At 38.9% G+C, this 17,642-nt stretch overlaps 2 protein-coding genes across 2 annotated transcripts in view; one reads left to right on the plus strand and one right to left on the minus strand.

Moving 5' to 3' along the window:
• The window catches only part of NRG4 (neuregulin 4), a 53,366-nt gene extending 43,108 nt beyond the window's left edge, over positions 1–10,258 (minus strand). Inside the window, exon 1 of the mRNA XM_072871452.1 lies at positions 10,054–10,258. The gene's annotated coding sequence lies outside the window, so the exon portion shown is untranslated. The remainder of the gene's footprint in view (positions 1–10,053) is intronic.
• TMEM266 (transmembrane protein 266) overlaps positions 1–17,642 on the plus strand; it is an 88,793-nt gene that overhangs the window by 15,100 nt on the left and 56,051 nt on the right. The window contains exons 2-5 of the mRNA XM_072871454.1: positions 10,127–10,274; positions 11,440–11,540; positions 12,599–12,704; positions 14,934–15,122. Coding sequence (XP_072727555.1) covers positions 12,691–12,704; positions 14,934–15,122 — 203 coding nt within the window. The 5' untranslated portion in view covers positions 10,127–10,274; positions 11,440–11,540; positions 12,599–12,690. The remainder of the gene's footprint in view (positions 1–10,126; positions 10,275–11,439; positions 11,541–12,598; positions 12,705–14,933; positions 15,123–17,642) is intronic.

Below are 17,642 nucleotides of genomic sequence, written 5' to 3' on the forward strand. Positions count from 1 at the left end.
AAATATTTCTGAAAAATTTCCAACAGTTTGACCAGCTCTTCATGTTTTTAATACAGAAGCTAGTACAGATATAGTTTCCTTGCTGTCATCTGTCTGTCTTTGGACACTTTTTTCTGAGTCTCCTACCTCCTAGAAATGTTAATGACTCTATCCTGGTAAAGGATTTAAAGTTCACCTTTAATTTTAATAAAGGTGAATCGATAAATCTTAACAAAAGTCTTTGTTTGCAGCTGTAACAGACACAATTCAGTTTCAAGCAGGTGGCTGGTATGTGTTATGGGATTAAGAGCAAGAATGTGTTTTATTTATAACTTAGCATTTGTTTAGTGTTTCAGGGCTTGCATTGCAGTATGGATCCCTTGCATAACCATTGCTTGAAAAGCATCCTTTTATCTGATCAGTGTATTAAACAAACTCCTTATTGGATATGGGTCATGGGACTTGAAGTACTAAATAAGATACTGCTAAAATAGAGCTGTGGAGGGTGGCAGGATAACTACTACGTTGGGTCATGCAGTAGTGGCCAAAGCTTTTCTGTCTGATGCCAAAAGAGTCCAAACGCCCCTGACTTGTGCTGGTGGATGCTTAGGAGCAACAGCACAGAATGTTGAAGAATAACGAAGATTTTTCTGTGGGCCAGTGTGATTGGGTTGTCCTGTTTTCTTTATGATCTTGTGTTTTAAATAAAATGGTGAGCAAATGAAGCTTTTTCAAATGCATCTGCTTTACATATTCCCTGGGCTGAACTCCATGGTAGCAGAGTCTGTTGCATGAACTTGTCCATTGTACTACATGTCTCCAGCAGACACTGTTATGTGTGAGATATTCACAAAAAATTGTCTCCTTTAATAAATGTTTGTTATATAATTTTATAGTACACAGGCAAAAGCAACTGTGGTCTGATTCAGAGTTAGTGCCAGGCATTTCAAATGAGAATAACTTTTCTCAATCAGTTCATCTCCCCAACTTTTTTCATCTGTAAATAAACAACTATGGTTCTATATTTAAAGAGCAGCCTAGGAATTAACATGCATGACTTTTAGTTGAAAATACATGTGAGTGTTTTTTATACGCTATTTGTTTCTTCCCATTTTGCTATGATTTGGTAAGTATTGAGTAGAACAATTACTGAAAAGCTTACTTTTGGAATTGCCAGAGAAGCTGATGCCAGGTCCCTGTCTGTGCAATGTTTCCTGTACTTCCTTGCTGCATTGTCAGTGACAGCAGAAGCCTTATTGGGCTCTGCAGCACCTCTGGGGTTCTTGGTGCCACTTCAGGAAGACCAGCTCTGAGGTGAGGGTCCTCTGCATTTTTGTTAGATTCATCAGTTGCTTTCCCTTATCATTGTATCTTATCACTATGCTATCTTTAAGTTTATGATCAAAACTTCTCAAAGGCAGGGAAGTACTTCCCGCCCCCCAAGGGAGAACTGTGGTCCAGGAAGTCATGGTCTAGTCCTGTGAAAGCGCTTGGGCACTTGAAGTGGCATGCAGGCACCAAAGTCCAAACAGCTGAAGCAGCATCACAGCATTAACACTTCTTTTTGAACCATAGCATGAATTTTATCTGTCTCTAACATATCAAAGTATTGTTCTTATTGCTCAGTGTCTCCCACTAACGTTCTGCAGGGGTCTTAATTGATTAGCATGGTCAATTGTGATGGTGCTCAGTTTTACTATGTGTTTTAAGGCCCTGATTCAAAGTGCATTACAGAAGCCTGTGAGGGAATACAGAAGTAAATTTTAAATCTGAATCCCAGAGTACCATCCTCATTGCCTTACAACATGGATTTCTTAGTATGTTAGCAGTAGCTCCAAATTAGTGTGCCACAATGAAAACTGGTTCTCTGCTCACAGTCTTAAATCATACTAAGATTAATTTTCTAGTGAAGAGTAAACTTTGTGAGCCCTTAGTAACTGGGAATTTAATCTCAAGTTTCTCTGTGATGCTGATGCTACCAGTGGAAGAGCACAAGCTGACAGTTCTCCACTTTAAAACAAAGGGAGTTCATGGGGGGGTGTTCCTGCACTCTTCTTCAGAATTTATTCAGTAGCTTGTGATGCCCTCCGTTGACTTGTGTGACAAGAATATTAGTCCTCTCTGTTCTTGCAGGGTTTAAAAGAGATGAGGGCTGGGCAGGGATGGTGATATTAGTGATGTATTCTTGAAGGGGGGAAAAGATCAGTTTAGTGTTTTTACTTTCCATGTGTGGTGTATTATGACCAGTAGCTGAATGCATTCTGATATGTAGTTATATGAATAACCAAATAGCTTCATCCTGCAGGAAAAATTTTGCATGCCTGTGCAGAGCAAATACTTTTCAACATTTTCAGAAACTACTCCTCTTGCATACCTCAGTGATCCTTCCTGTATTCCATACAAAATAACTAATGAATCAATTACCTCTAGTGTAAAAAGTTCTGAAAACCTAATGCTTACGTTAAAGTTCTAAACAAACAAACAAATACAATTTTTTTGTTGTTTTTTCTAAGTAGAAAAACTAGAGCTTCAAAGTCCCAAAGCATATATTTAGGTACAGATAGTGCCTGAAATTATTATTTTAAAATGAACATACTGTTTTTTTTAAGCTCAAAAATATCTACTTTAAATGCACAATGTAAGGTATAAGGAAAAGTGTAATTGTTCATGAGGTATATTGTTTGTAGCAATATATTGAACCAGACCTTGGGGGTGTTGTTTTTTTGCTGTAAGAATTCTTCACCAGGTCATATTCTGGGATTTGGCTGAAACAGGTGCCAGACCAGATCCTGTCCATTCCCTCTCCATGTGTTCTGTTGCTGTGCTGCTTATCATAGAATGGTTTGGGTTGGAAGAGACCTTTAACGGTCATCTAGTCCAACCCTCCTGCAATGAGCAGGGACATGTTCAACTAGATGAACTTTTGCAGAGACTGTTCAAGTTTCTGCTTTTTCTTTCCCCTTTATACTTGGTAGGATCGGGAAAATTATGCTAGCCCTTGCACTGTAGCTATTTTTTGCTGCAGGACAAAGAGCAAGTACTTCCCATCCTGTTTCCAGGTCCAGTGGGAAGAATTATTCTCTTACCTATGCAGTTCACAGCAGACAGTCTAGGCAGACTCCAAACATATGCTAGCCATGGGTGTCTCCTCTGTGATGATGTCTTCGACTTCAATTAGAAGTTGGGGGAAGGTGCAGGCTTGGCTACTAAATGTGGAAATTACTGGCCAGTTGACATGGCTGCATTGAGCAGGCTGCTTCCTCCAGATTGTATGTAGGACTGTCAGGGCAGGGCCTGCTTGCTTACAGTTTGAACTGAGTCCCTCACCATCAGTATTTTGTGGCAGAAACATGGCCTATAATATGTAGTAAGTGCATTCCATCACCTGCTGAGGGAGCCAGGGTTACACAGTTAAATGCACTAGCTGTATATTAAAATAATGACTATCATTATGCTGCATGCTATGATAAGCCAGTTAAATCTTGCATTTTAGACTCCCAGTGGTCAGGAAAGATTTTCCCAGCCACGAACAGTACAACTGTTGTGTCAGCATGCACTGTGCGAAATAACTTTCCTCTGAAGTACCAGACAGGCTGTGGATACAAGAATTTTATTAGCTGTCTGATCTTGCAGAGTGAGGTTTACCCTGTATGCATCACCAGGTGAAATACTGCAGCTATTTGTAAATTTGCAATCAAAACAGCTGGGCTGTTTGTTTCCAAAAGCTAAACTACAAAGCATAGCACTGTTTGGCAGAACAATGTATTTCACATCAATGAGCTAATTATTATATACTTGCTGTTAAGATACACAGTAAAGCCATAAATTCATGTAAATTTATTGCATTTTGTCTGGAATGTTGCCCATAATACTTATCAGAATGACAGAACATAGATATTTCTCAAATATATTTGTAGTATAGTTGGTTCCTATAATAAAATCTTTACTTCCAGATGCTGTTTTTGACTTGTCTAATAGCTTGACTGGATTTAGTACCAGTCTACTTGGATTTGTTTTGATTTTGTACTGCTTGATTACGTGAGACACAGAACTGCTCTAAAGAACTTTCTTCTCAGTCTCCTTCTTATATAGGAATATAATATTTACAGGCCTCACAGAGCCATAATTGGTAAGGTGCATTGAAATCCTCAGCTCCAAGAGAATAAATAAATGCTAAGAATTTCTCATTAGGTTTTCTCTGTACTTTCCCCCATTCTTATTGTAGTGTTGCTAGTCTTTTGTATTTTGGTTGACACTAGCTCCTCTAGAAAATTAGAGAATACTTTTAAAATTTTCTAAAGGCATTTCAATCCAGAATCTATTAGGCCTAGGATTCTAAAGAAAATAAAAATTAATAGCTTGAGGAACAGTCTTGAGGCTGAAGTCTAATGGCTGAAAGGTAATCTTCAAGTTAAATTAATCTAAGCGTATGGGCAGATACTCAAGCTTGTATTTATTAGATTGTTAACCTCCAAGTCAGATAAGCAGCAGATATTGTGGATGGAAATTAAAATGTAGTGAGTCTTAACCATTTTCACAGCAGACATGGGGTGACGCTAGTACTTTCACATGACTAAGACAGTGTCCCCAAGACAGATTGACAGTGTCATCCCCTTGAAGTGAGACATACATTGTGCTGAGGGATGTCTCAAAGCAGGTTGACTCAAGTATTTGTGTTACTCTGTCACTAGTGTTAAAAGCCTGAGTGAAATTCCAGCTCTGTCCAAATAAATTTTGCTGTTGGATTCAAATGGACTTGTATTTTAACCTCAAAAACCATTAGCAGACTGGAAAAATTAAGTGCATGTGTGATCAACTCAAATCTAATCAGAGACTACCTGCCAGGTATCTATATAGAACTAAAAACATTCATTCTAGCATGTTGAAAAGTGTATGTATTTTTTCTTTACTATTCTAAAGAGTGGCTGGACCTGTCTTGCTTGGCTTGAAAACAAAAGACATGGCTGCAGGTCTCTGGTTAGTGGCTTTTCACTGCAGTTCCAGGGAGTAAGAAAAAGACAACTAGAAGCAAAATTCAAGAGCTGACTCTTGACAGACACAAGCAAACCAAACTTCTTTGAAACTAAATTGGTACTTGATTTGCTTCCAATAGTAATAATTTGGTTTATGACTCAGCTAGGTTAGTGTCATCCCCAAACATTTAAAATTCAGAAATGGAATGGTTGTTAGCCAAGCAAATATAAAACCAACTTTGGGTTTCAAATTTAATATTTTAATACTTAATCTAAGGGAGATTGGAGTTTTGGGTTTTTTTGCTTTTGAGAACCAGAATGTGGTACACAATCTCGGCTGGATTAGGAGGGGAGTGCCTGTGTTATGAAATGCATCCAAATGACCTTCTAACTATGTGCTGGCTGAGCCCAGAGTAATTTTGTTTCCCAGACCAGAAACAAACATGTCTTCAGTCCAGTGGAGCTGTTGATGCCAGGCTTGATCCTATCAACATGTGCAGTGGCACATCGCAAAAGCTAACTAATACTGAGCTTTCCAACTGTAAGCCCAGAAGCAGATCAACACAGCATCCTCCTGGAACCATTTATCCAAGCCCATGGTCCCTGGGCTGTAAAGAGAGATCACCTCACTAGGAGCCACATCTGGTCTAAGTGGTGCTGCTTTGTATGTGTAGATATGACCTCACTTTTTCTCAAATGAAAGTACCACCTCCAGCAGTTGGAGCCATAAGCAGAGCAGGAGATGTTGAGACATGCAGTAAAATAGTGTAAGCTGGCAGCCTTGTGCCTAATGCTCATGTGAAACACCAAGTGTGCTTTTGTGGTTTCCCTGCTTATTAAGCAGACCCAAACTTTGAAAACTGGACAAATCTGTAAAGGGACCTTTTAAATATGTGATTGCTCTCTTTTGTTTATTCTCTGAACTTGAGAGCCCTGTAGTGTGGGGTTTTTTTCTTCTACTTTAACCATGTGGGGAAGCTATAGAGAACAACTGTTGGGATCACCAATTTATTACAGCTAAAGGGGGCAATTTGTAAAAGGGTAAATGGCAAGCTTGGAGAGTTACTCTGGAGTAAGAGATCAGAGTAATCTTCTTGCTGAATGAATGCATGTTCTTTATTAAGGAGCTAAGAGCAAACTTTCTATTTGGGTATCCTTGGTAGTTACGCAGTTCTTCCAGATTTTTGAGATGTCATATTGCTCCTGTTATTTGCCATAGTGTTAAAATTTGGCAAGCAGAAGGCCCTCAGCCCAGAGAAGTAGGTTTTCTTTGCCCCTTGACATCTTCAGAATTAGCTACATTGTGGATTGCTGCAGTACCTGCTGGACATGTGCCTTTTTTTGAAAATGTTGGTAGTGTGTCAGAACAACTGAATTTCAACAGTGCCAGTATGGACTGTGTAGCATGAACTGGAACAAGAGCCCAAAGGAGCTGTCAGGGCAGCACTGGTATGTGCTGCCCTTGAAAGCATATTCATGCTGGTGTGTTTGCATGCCATAGAACCCTGTTTGTAGACCTGCTACATAGCCCCTGCCCTCTCTCCCCAGTTTCTAGGTGAAGAGATAGCAGAGGGAAGGGGCATGAGTGGGTCTTTTCATAACCATCCCAAACAGAACAGTTCCTCCTGTTTCTTCCTGTCTGGAAGTACCAAGTGCTGCACATCTGCAAGCTCCTTGGAAGAGGGTGGGCTTGACTGGGCTCTCCTGGGAGTTTGTATTGGTCTAGTCCTCCTCTAAAGGCTTTCTTCCAGCTAGTGTTATTTGTCCTGTAGTCCAAATTTGCAGTACTGAAAAGGTCAAGATTTGACCAATGAGCATGATACCTTTGCGGAGAGATTATTATGATTGTGCACAAGATCATTTTTTCTCTTTTTTGGCCTGTCTAAACTTTTCTCCAGAAGGTATGAGAGATACTTATGAATAATGAGGCAGTCCTTAGTTGCATGATTATATGCTCTTTTTTCCCCAGTGTTCTGCTTAATTTCAGCATACAGGATCATCCCACAAGGGGACAGAATTACGGCTGCATGAGCAAGTTCAAATCTGCCATTTCCTAATTTCTGAATACCTGTTTTTTTTCCAATCTAAATACCTTTCCTGTGATGGAGGGTTTTTTCCTTTTTTTTTTTAATGTGATGTATTTAAAAACTTTACTGTAGATGCCTCCATAAAAAAGATGCAAAATTTAATGTCCTTTCTGCCTTGAAATAAAAAGCTTTCTCTTGCACCTCTTTCCTTTTCTGGATACTGCATGGGAATGTTAAACCTATGAATGGAATTGGGAATCTGCAGTTTTAAAATAATATGTATCAAATGTACTTGTTAAGTTAATTTGCTGTTTGTCTTCTGTGTGGCATCTTTGCATTCATAATCTTTTGTCAAAACTAATTCTATTATTTTTTTAAAACAAATAAAGGAAATATTCCTTATCTGCCTATACAGAGCCATATAAACAAATACTTTATTAAACTCTTGGCTTAAATAAAAGTGGGATTAGGGAGGGTCAGTTTAATTAAAAATTAATTTTTTATCACCATGAACCTGTTTACCCATTAGGGGGGAAAAAAGAAAAAACAGTTTTGTTCAATCTGAAGTGAAGCAAGGAAGTGCTGGGACCTCTGTTAAGCATTTTCAGGTTGGGTGCGTACTCCAGTTGAAGGGCTCAACACATCATCTTTGATTTGAGTATTTTTGATCTTAAGTATTTCTCCACTGTGCTGTTTGTTTCTTTGGCTGTGCCCACAGCACACTGCCCTACCCTCTCAGTTTTGCTGACATAACTATTTTTGGAGCTGTACTGTGACCTGTATCAGGGAAGCCATCCTGCTTTAAAAAAAAAAAGTGCAGGAAAACAAAAATAATTTTGTTGTTGATTGAAATGCCAAATCAATTTCCTGGTCCAGCTCACAGTAATGGCTGATGTGCAGGTGCATGGCTATGGCATGGGCAGAGGAAGGAGCAGAAGCTGGGCAAGAATACGTAAAACCTGGATTGCAGCTAACAGCAGTGTTTCCTCAAAGTGTGGCCTGTTGCATTTACTTTGAATGCAAACTCTGAGCCTGTTCATGTGTCTAAGCTGCTGTTGGGGGGCTGTATGGAAGAATCTTTAGTTAGAAGAACATGTCAGAATTTGGTTTTGTAGCTACTTGTAAGTACGTAAACTCAGATGTTTCAGTTAGTGTCTGTGTTTTGTACAGGAGCTTACAGCTTCATAATAAATACTCTTCAGAATGTGAGAAATACAACAAACAGCTCTGAACCATGTGATCTTGACTTCAGCTCAGCTAAACAGGGTGCAAGTTAGTAGAGCCTTTGGTGCAAAAGGCTTAAATTAAACCATCTTCCTACTCCTTACCCCAGCTGGGCCCACTACATTGACACACATATTTTGTAAGACTGTGCTTAAACCAATGGTAAAAGACATGGTTTTCATGTACAAGTGGAGTACAGATTTTTTTTTTAAGGTTGCTCTAGGGGTTTTGTGTTTTTTTTCTTTTAGCTTAGAGTCTATGTACAAACAACAAACACTCTCTCATATGTGCTACACTCTAACATATGCTTTCCAAACTGTTCTATGCCTTGTGGTGTTTAAGCTGGACTTTATCTCCTTATTAGCCAGCTACAGCTAAGGTGTGGTGATGGACAACAGATGGTTGATCTAAACATTAACAAATTAACTTGGCCAGGATGTGTGCTGGGCAAGGGCAGCAGTATGAACCTTTGCTCAACTATAACGCATGACTTCACTTCTTAACCTGCGTGATTCTGAGCATAACCCATGAACTGTGAAGCAGTTGCTTGCCAGTGCCTACACAGAGGAGGGGATGAAAGAAATCATAATCAAGCAAAGGGTACCTTGCAAAAGCTTTGAGGAACACTGGCATGTGTGATACCTGTGCAAAGAGCAGAGGAAGGCTGAAGGGCTTAGAAGACAAGTATAGCACTTCTTAAGCACTTTGGAGGTCTTGCCTCAGAAAGAGCTCAGTGAACTGGGGTGCAACTTCCTTTGCCTACTGCAGAGGGGTGAAGAGCTGAGTCAGCTTTGCTGAGATTTGAACTGTGATCCTGCACATTTTAAGCTGGGCTACTAGTTGCAAACTTTTCTCTATACAGAAAACAAGATGAAGAAATACACTTCCTATCAAATTGCACTGTCCTCTTGGTACATACAAGACAGCACGTCATTTAGTCCAGTGAATGTTTCTGGTTTATACACCGCTTCAAAGCTTGCACTAGAAACTTTTGGGGACAGTTCTTTCCTTTCTGTCATATCTCCTTTTTAAACTAATTCTGTTTAACTTGGGAAGCTGTGCTTGTTCTATAGCCATCTCACCTTGAAAACACTTACACCACAGAACAAATAGAATTGCTGAACTCTCACAAAATGGGCATTGCTCATACTTGCATGGCAACTCAGCATGCACCATGTGCTGTCTGGTCTCAGTTCCAAGAAGTGAAAAAAAACCCAACCCTGGAACCGTTAACTAATTCCCTCAGATGAGACCATGAGAGATGAGGCTTTTTTGTCTACCGAGCACTGAGCAGGATAGGTGTGGAAAGGGCTATATGGAAAAATTTCTACTGCCGGGTGGTGGATGGAATACCCAGAGGTTGCCCCCTGCCTGTCTCTGTTGGCAGGGAGAAGAGCCACATCATTGCTCTTTGTCTACACTATTCCTATAGGAATGCAAGTGAGAGATAAGTGCAGAAGAATGAAATCTCCCTGCTGTTCCTTGTTGCCTTTAAACACCACTCAGTTGCACAGAAATTTGCTGTGGAAGTTGGAAGTGTTTTATGCTACTATAAAAGCTTTATTTTTTTAAGGAAGTTTTGAACCTAACAGATAGATGAGGTGGAGTGGATGGAAAGAATAAGTTTCTGCAAAATATCAGTATATGTTAAGACATTTCTGTTGCTTGTATAAAGCCTAGAAAGAAGCATGAATCATAGTAATCCCTTTAGGATACAGATAGACACAACCTATTATGTCAATTTTGAAGGTTTCAGTTGTGCTTCCCTGTTATTGTACACATTAACTACTTGTCTTTTTAATTCATTAGATCAGCTAATACATTAGTCATCTGCACCAGAAATTACTCACTTTTTGCCACTTTTTCTCTCAGGAAGGCTCCACTGACTCCTTTGGAGACTTGACTGCCTCTATCTTCTTTCAGGTCTCTTTCCACGTTACTTGTCTCACCTTTGTGCACGCCTTATGTCATGGTAACGATCCCTTCAGCTAAGGCGAGTTGGACTCTGCTCCCTGTGGAGCTATCAGAAGAGCTTGCTGCCTGGATGCAAGTTGCTCCTTCAGTGCTGGTGGTGAGCAAACTTTATCTGTAGAGCTGCCAACTCCAGTGAGAGGGAGCAGGTCTGGCTTATTGGTGTTGTCACTGATCAGATCTGGTTGAGTTGTTAAAATTCTGTAATGAACATGAATATATTTCCAGCTTTAAAAAAAAAAAGAGACTGAGTCTGTATTCTGGAGAGGTAAATATTTCATATTCATGTCCTGTGTGTTGCTGGCCCCACTGTTATGACTTATGTTCCCTCAAAATCTTGAGATTAATCTAAAAAATATGAATTTTTAAAAATCTAGCTGTACTTTTTTTGTCATTGTTTTATTTTCTAAACCACCTTTGGGAGGGAGGTTGTGAGTATTAGCACTGTGCTGTCGTCCAATGAAATGGTAAGTTTTTTACTATGTTAAGAAATTCCTATATCTACATCTATCTGCTTGTCCTCTGAGGCCAGTTTCCATCAGTTTTATTCCCATTTCCTAAATCAGCTGTATCCCCATTTACCTTTTATTTTCCAGGCCTGCAAATGCAGTTATAGCAGGATTCTCAATTTCCTTAGTCTGATGAGACAGTTCCTCATGCCTTTACCATTTTGTCAGGCTGCGTGCTTCGAACAATTGGTTTGGGTAACATTTTTTGTTAAAAATTGGTTTTTTGAAAAGTGTTGTAAAACGTCAACCCCAAACGAGATGTTAGGGAGCTAACATCGCAAAACAAGGCTAGTATTTGTATTTTAGTTTTGTTGTGCTGGTAGGTGTAACAATTGCTACCATAAAGCTGTCATAGGTACAGATTCACCAAATCCCTTCAGTGTGTGATTTAAACATGCATAATTTTAGGAAAATGTTTTCATATTTTGCTATCTTAGGGATATAATAAATAAAATAGTTAGAGGACTACAAAGGCCAGGGAAAAGACTCCCAGTGATATTGAATGGATGTTGAATCAAGTCTCTGCTGTATCAGGGAAGGTTTATCTGAAAAACGTTTGCTGCTTACTCTGACTTTAGAAGTATTACAAGGTTATAGATAAATGGAGTGTGTGTGTTTTTCTAAAATATGTCTATTTTTCTGTTTTAAAGCTGGTCATGTTTCTTTTCTGCATATGAATACTAAAATTGCTTTTGGCTGACTTACGTACCTGAGGAGGGTGATCACAGTGTAGACCCTTTCTTTTTGCATACCCAGGCGCATTATCTGGAAAATCTGAGAATGCATTGAATGCATTTTACATTATTATAAGGTTAGAAGACACGAAATAAAGCCTTGGAAATGGCTCTACAAAACATGTAAGTTCAATTTTATTATTTGGTGTCAAGTGATTGTTAAGGGTCATACTGTTGCTACACTTATATGTATCCCCTGTAAATACTTCACTGATACTAACAATTCAGCCTGTAAATGACTGTAGTATAAAGTTTAGTATAAGAAGCATTTTTCATTATAATGACATTTTTTTGGTGTTATTGTCAGTAATATTCTAATTTGCTAATGACTATTCTGTTTAGTTAAAATAAGAGTATGTTTTTATGTTACTTTTAAAAATTATTTAGCTTATAATCTTGACAGTAGTTTTACAAAGTCTCTCATGATATCTTTTTCTAAGAGTTTTTGTTTCTTATATGGTATTCTCCAGTTTATATTTTTCCAGCTACCGAAACCTGTGTATCAGTAGGTTTCATTCTCACAAGCTTGTCTTCTTCCATTCTGGTTGCCATGCATTGGTCCAGGTACAACACAAATGGAGATTTTGCCACAAGCAAATGTGGTGCCTTTTCCAAATGTGTTAGTGGGTTTTGTTGATCAAAATATCATCCTGATAACAGCCCATCTGGAATGTTTGATGACATGAATTAATGCTTCAAGAGTCTTTTTAAATTAGCAAAGGGAGTCAGGAACACATTTCAAATTGGAAAATGGAGAACAAAACCCCAAACTTTGTTGACAAAGCTAGTGCTCATCTCTATAAAGTATATTAAATAGGAAAAAGAAAGTAATAAAAAATCGGTTGGCTTCCAATAGAATTTGCACTCCTGAAGCCATGAGCTACTTTGAAAATCCGTTCCCCTCTCTGATCTTGTTTCTCAACAATCTAGTGGTTTAAAGCAAGACCTGTGTTCTTATGGAAATATATATGTGAGCAGGTGTCCATGTGTATAAGTAAACGCACTGTAACTTTACTGCTTCCATAATATGGAGGAATTAACCTGTAATAAAACTACTTTGAAAAGGAATCATGGGGGAAATAAAATTATTAGACAAACTTGCAACATGACAACAAATGTCAATGCAGCCCTTTGGAGTTCTTTTGACTGTGTTTTAGATAACTTTGTTTTGCTTCTCACAGAGACCTAATCTTGGAAGGCTAGAACTTCAGTGCAGAGCAGCTGGAATTAGTTAAATACTGGAACCACTGCTGATTTGGTTGTATCCTCCAACATGACCAATCCTCAGTAAGTACCATGTGAGGATAGTTATAACTTATTTTAAATAGAAGGGAACAGGTTGATACCTGTGGGAGAATGATGTTGTGACATCAAGAGGGTTCAATCAGTATTACTGGAAGGAAAAGTTGATATTGAGAAGGAGTAGTAGGATTTGGTCAGTTGTCTAAAGAGTGTGAATTAGCAGAAAAAACATGAATGCTGTAAGCATCTCTGATGTGTTACTAACAGCCAGTGGCTGAAAACTAGTATGTCATATTCTTTTGAGAACTGTTTGCCTTTTTTCTTTCCTGCCACCAAAGCTGTTTGCCAACACTAGTCTGTTGGTTTGTTTGTTTTTCTTTTCAGTCAAATCAGACAATGTCTATCATTTAGTCTGTCTAAGAATACAGAAGGTAAATACTGTTGGGAGAGGGAAAGCTGCACCAACCCATTTCCTTTTTCCTTTATAATAGTGGAAATTGGATCATTGTGTGCTCTTTCGTGCAAAACTGAACCAGGTTGGACTTGTAAAGGTAAATGTCCACAGGATGGCACTAAAGGTGAAAATCAAAGAAAGAAAATTCTTGCTAAAATTAGCTCCTCCCTCTGGGCTTCTGATTTCAGATTGTTTACAGAGGAATACAGTTCTGTTGGAAATGAAAGAATCTAATTACTTTCCATTATTAGTTAGACAAAGAACAAAATAAAATAAGCCTTTAGGTTGTTCAAATAGTACTTTGATCTACCTCTACTTTCTGCCATAGTATGACACAGTTGCAGCCTTTCCCGGCCAAATACTTGAGATATTACAGCATTTCCCGATTTTTAAAATTACTTTCTTGTGTAATGCTGGCAGCAGTTAGCTCCTTTTAATGTAGGAGTGATATTTTCCATCTGAAAGGGTTAGTCTAATGGTGAGGCTCTGACCAATTGAATCTTTCTCTATCTCTTTCACATAGAATTTTAGTTCCTTTGCCCACATCCTCAGACTTACAAGATATATGAGTTAAGAACTCTTCTAAATTATTCTTTTTTTTTCTGGAAAAAAAAAATGAACTGTTACTCAGGTTGCTTGAATAGCTGGAATATTTTAATAAGCTTCTTTAAAACAAAATCACCAATGCAACTTTTGCAGTCAAATAACAGAGGGAAGTTGGGTGATAAGCACTTTTTAACTATATCCCTAAGGAAAAAGAGTATCTTCACACCTGCTGTTGAAAACCTCTGACAAGTAGCCTGAGATTTCTTCAGAAGTTAACAAGCTCCCCTGGATGAAAGCTTAGAGAAGTTTATGCTTGCACCCACTCTGAATCAAATGGAGCAAGCAGCTTTCACTGGGTACTGCAAAGGATCAATCCCTGCTGGGGCTTGACATGCAAGCTGTCTCCTACAATGAAGTCATCCTTCGCATGCACTAGATAATATGCTGACAAAGTTTGAGTTTCTAGATAAGTAGTATCTTGTTATAAATGTGGAAGACGTATACATAGTCAGACGCTGGTTCTACCTGCATGGAGTTCCCATTAATGTTAGTGGGGTGGTAGAAGAATACATGTTCAGATTTGGAAGCTGTACATAAGGATAGTTAAGATAATCATTATAGAGGAGTCCGTAATTCTTCTGAATAGTTTTTCTCCTTTCAGAATTATTTTGAAATAACTTGTAACAGAATGATCCTTTCTAGTTGAATGAAACAAAGTTGCCATCCATCAAAACTATTTGAATATTTACCCACAGTGGAAGAGGGGTCAACCTGCATCCATTAATTAACAGTTGATCTGTATATAATGATTAATAAGCTTAGCTATTCATTGCTCACCGATCTAACTTATAAAGCAGTGAGGTTTTAGTTGGCATAGCTACATGCCTTCTTTCTGTTTTGCACAAATATTTTGCTTTTGGGTTTGTGCATTGTTTCCATATTTGTTTGTTTGTTTATAACACATCCATTTATATTTAGTGCTTTTGAAGCAGATTCAGCAGAGTGAAATGCTTTTCTCCTTTGTGAGGATTCTGTTGATTGCAGCAGGATCTATGAAAGACAAGGTTGGAGAGATTTGGTCTGTCCCCTCAATGAGGATACCTCCCTCAATGACCTTGCAAAGGCCTTTTAAGTTGCTGGCTTTTTAGGATTCTGTGAACTTCTTGTCTCTAACGTATTTTTACTTGCCTGCTTATTTATTTATTTATATTTGTTTATACCTGTATGTGTGTGTGGAGAGAGAGGGGTTTTTATTTTGCTTATTATATTTTCAGGCCTACAATAGAAGGCGGTGTTTCAGAAGTTGAGATAATTTCACAACAAGTGGAAGAAGAGACCAAAAGCATTGCTCCTGTACAGCTTGTTAATTTTGCTTATCGAGATCTACCTTTAGCTGCCCTTGATCTGTCTGTGGCTGGGTCCCAGCTTTTGTCAAATTTGGATGAGGAGTACCAAAGAGAAGGGTAAGTACAAAGGACAGAATTTTGTTTTATAGTTTTAGGTTATAGGAATTTCATGGCCTATAAAAAAGAAAACCTTGAGCTGGAGAAGTGCAGCGAGTTGTCCTCAAATTCTTTTTAAAACCATTGTCACAGGATGGAAGTGACCTTTTCTGATATAACTAATCTGTGCTGGTTTGGGGCTCTTTATATTTTTTAAGTGATTCATAGCTGCTATTTGACCACAGTCTGGAAGCTTTCTGTCAGGGAAAACTAGACCAAGCATCTAGCCTGTCAGACAAGCAGAATGGCCTGGTGAAAGCTCTTTGTGAAAGGTGTTTCAGGAGGGTTTCAGGATGACAGAGAGTTGGCTACTGTGATTCTTGTACATACTTGTACATCTCCTGACTGAGAGATGATGACTTAGTACTGCTGATTCCTAGACAGATTGTGTACTTTTTACAGAATAATTTGAATTACGTAGTTTGCTTATGTGAGAACATTGTCTTTGATAATATCTATACATATTACTCCTGTTTTCCTAGAACAACTGTTCCAGTTTTATTGGAATAAAAGATCTTAAATCAGTTCATAACATTTGCCCAAACATAACCCAGTGTCAGATTATGTTGTCCTACAGGACATTAGAAGTCATCCTTATGCCTGGTTCAGGCTTGAAGTGGCTGTAGGTGGACTGCTACACTAAATTTTTTATGAAAGATTTGGGTCAACTGGAGAGAATCCAGAGGAAGGCAGTGAGAATGATTAGAGGCTCAGAAACACCTGCCATGGAGTACTGATTGAAATAACTGTGTTTCATGTGAAGAAGAGACTTTCAGGGGAGCTTATAAGAGACTTCAGCGAGGAAGAGAACAGTCTGTTATCGATCTCTATGATGTTTAGGACAAGAAGTAAAAAGCTTGAATTGCAGCAAAGAAGAGAATAATGAGGGTAGCGAAGTGCTGGGGTAGACTACTGGTGTGTATGGGGAGGAGGGGAAGGGGAACAGAGTTGCAATCACTACATGTCTTTAAGAAGATGCATTTGTCAGGGATGATAACACTATAGTTTAACATCCCTTGGGACAGAAATTAGGTGAGCGCTTGTGCCTAGTGCCTCTGAGTCCGTGATTACTGTTCCACTGTGTGTTGCCCTGAACGTATATATACTCCACTGTCAATAAGATCCATCTAAAAGCACTTCACAGTAAGTCATATAGAGCTCTTATTGATGAAGACATTAAAAGGCTTTATATAAGCCTCCATTTATTAACAGCTCAATGTGTTTTAACCTGTGCTCTGAAATCAGCAGAGAAACCTGCTTGATCTCTGCTCAGCAGGTATTCTGTATGGTAGTCAGGAAGCAGTATGTGGGGAAGGCTCTTGCCTTTAATTTCTTTCCAAATTGGACTTTATGAGACATCTCCAGAAAGCTGTTACTCCAAACAAGGGGAAATACATTTCAAGTAGGTTATATAAGTATGGTACAACTGTAACATAAAATACCCTGCATAGCAAAAGAGGCACTTGAAAATTAATTTGAGTACGCAGGTGTAACCCTCAGGCTATTTTGGTGCTGAGTAAATACCAGTTTAGTTCAAATATGCATTTTTATAGATTTTTATGATCTGAAACTCAATTCTTCACTGTGCCAAAGTGCACAGACCTCTCATTGTAACTATTTGAGCAGCTTTGCAGTCTTAAGCATGGAAATAGACTTGTCATTCTTTTCCTCAACAGAGATCTCTTCCTTCATACAGACTTCTTTTGTGGCTTTATCAGTCTAAATGGAAATAAGCAGGTGCCATCCAGATCTCCCCGCTGTAGAGTGGATTCTCTGAAGAAAACTCAGAGTTTTAGTTTGTACGTCCCAATGCATTTTAGCTGAGTGTGTTCACCTGAGTCCCAGGACTGCATCTGCCTTGTGGAAATGGTGGCTTCTTCCTTTCAGAAGCACTGATTGCAACTGATGCACTGTGAAATTTAGGAGCAGAGCTGAGCTCAAGAAGCCCAGTAGCAAAAGAGTAAAGTACTGTCCTCATACCACCTCATGGCTTGGTTGGGAATATGTCTGGTTTTATGAATGTGGTGTAACTTCTTTCTCATGGCCTTGTTAGATGCGACTGGCTTCCACCTGAGTAAGAAGGAGATAGGGTGGGTCAGATCAGTTTGGTACAGGAACTGACAGCTACGTCTCCCTCATGTATGAAGAGAGTGATGTGGGAAGGGCAGCACAGGAGGTGGCAGAAAATGTCTAAGTCCTTGTAGTTTCTGCCATCATCCATATGCCTAGCTGTGAAGGTCTGTTACCCCAATGCTGCCATACAGGTTGCAGGTGGAGATACCAGAAGATACTGCTAATGCCAGAGAGTACTAAAAGGTGATGTAGGACTCATCTTCCCCTCCCTGGCAGTCTACCTTTGTCACAGACTCCAAGTGTTACCTTCTGTATACTTTTCCCTGAGAATTTCCGGGAAGGTGCCAGCCTGTATGACCTGCATATATTCTGTACAGCTCTGTTGTTCTAGGTCTGTAGCTGATCTAG

The sequence above is a fragment of the Ciconia boyciana genome, chromosome 8 (assembly GCF_034638445.1).
Source record: "Ciconia boyciana chromosome 8, ASM3463844v1, whole genome shotgun sequence".
Lineage (NCBI taxonomy): Eukaryota > Metazoa > Chordata > Aves > Ciconiiformes > Ciconiidae > Ciconia > Ciconia boyciana.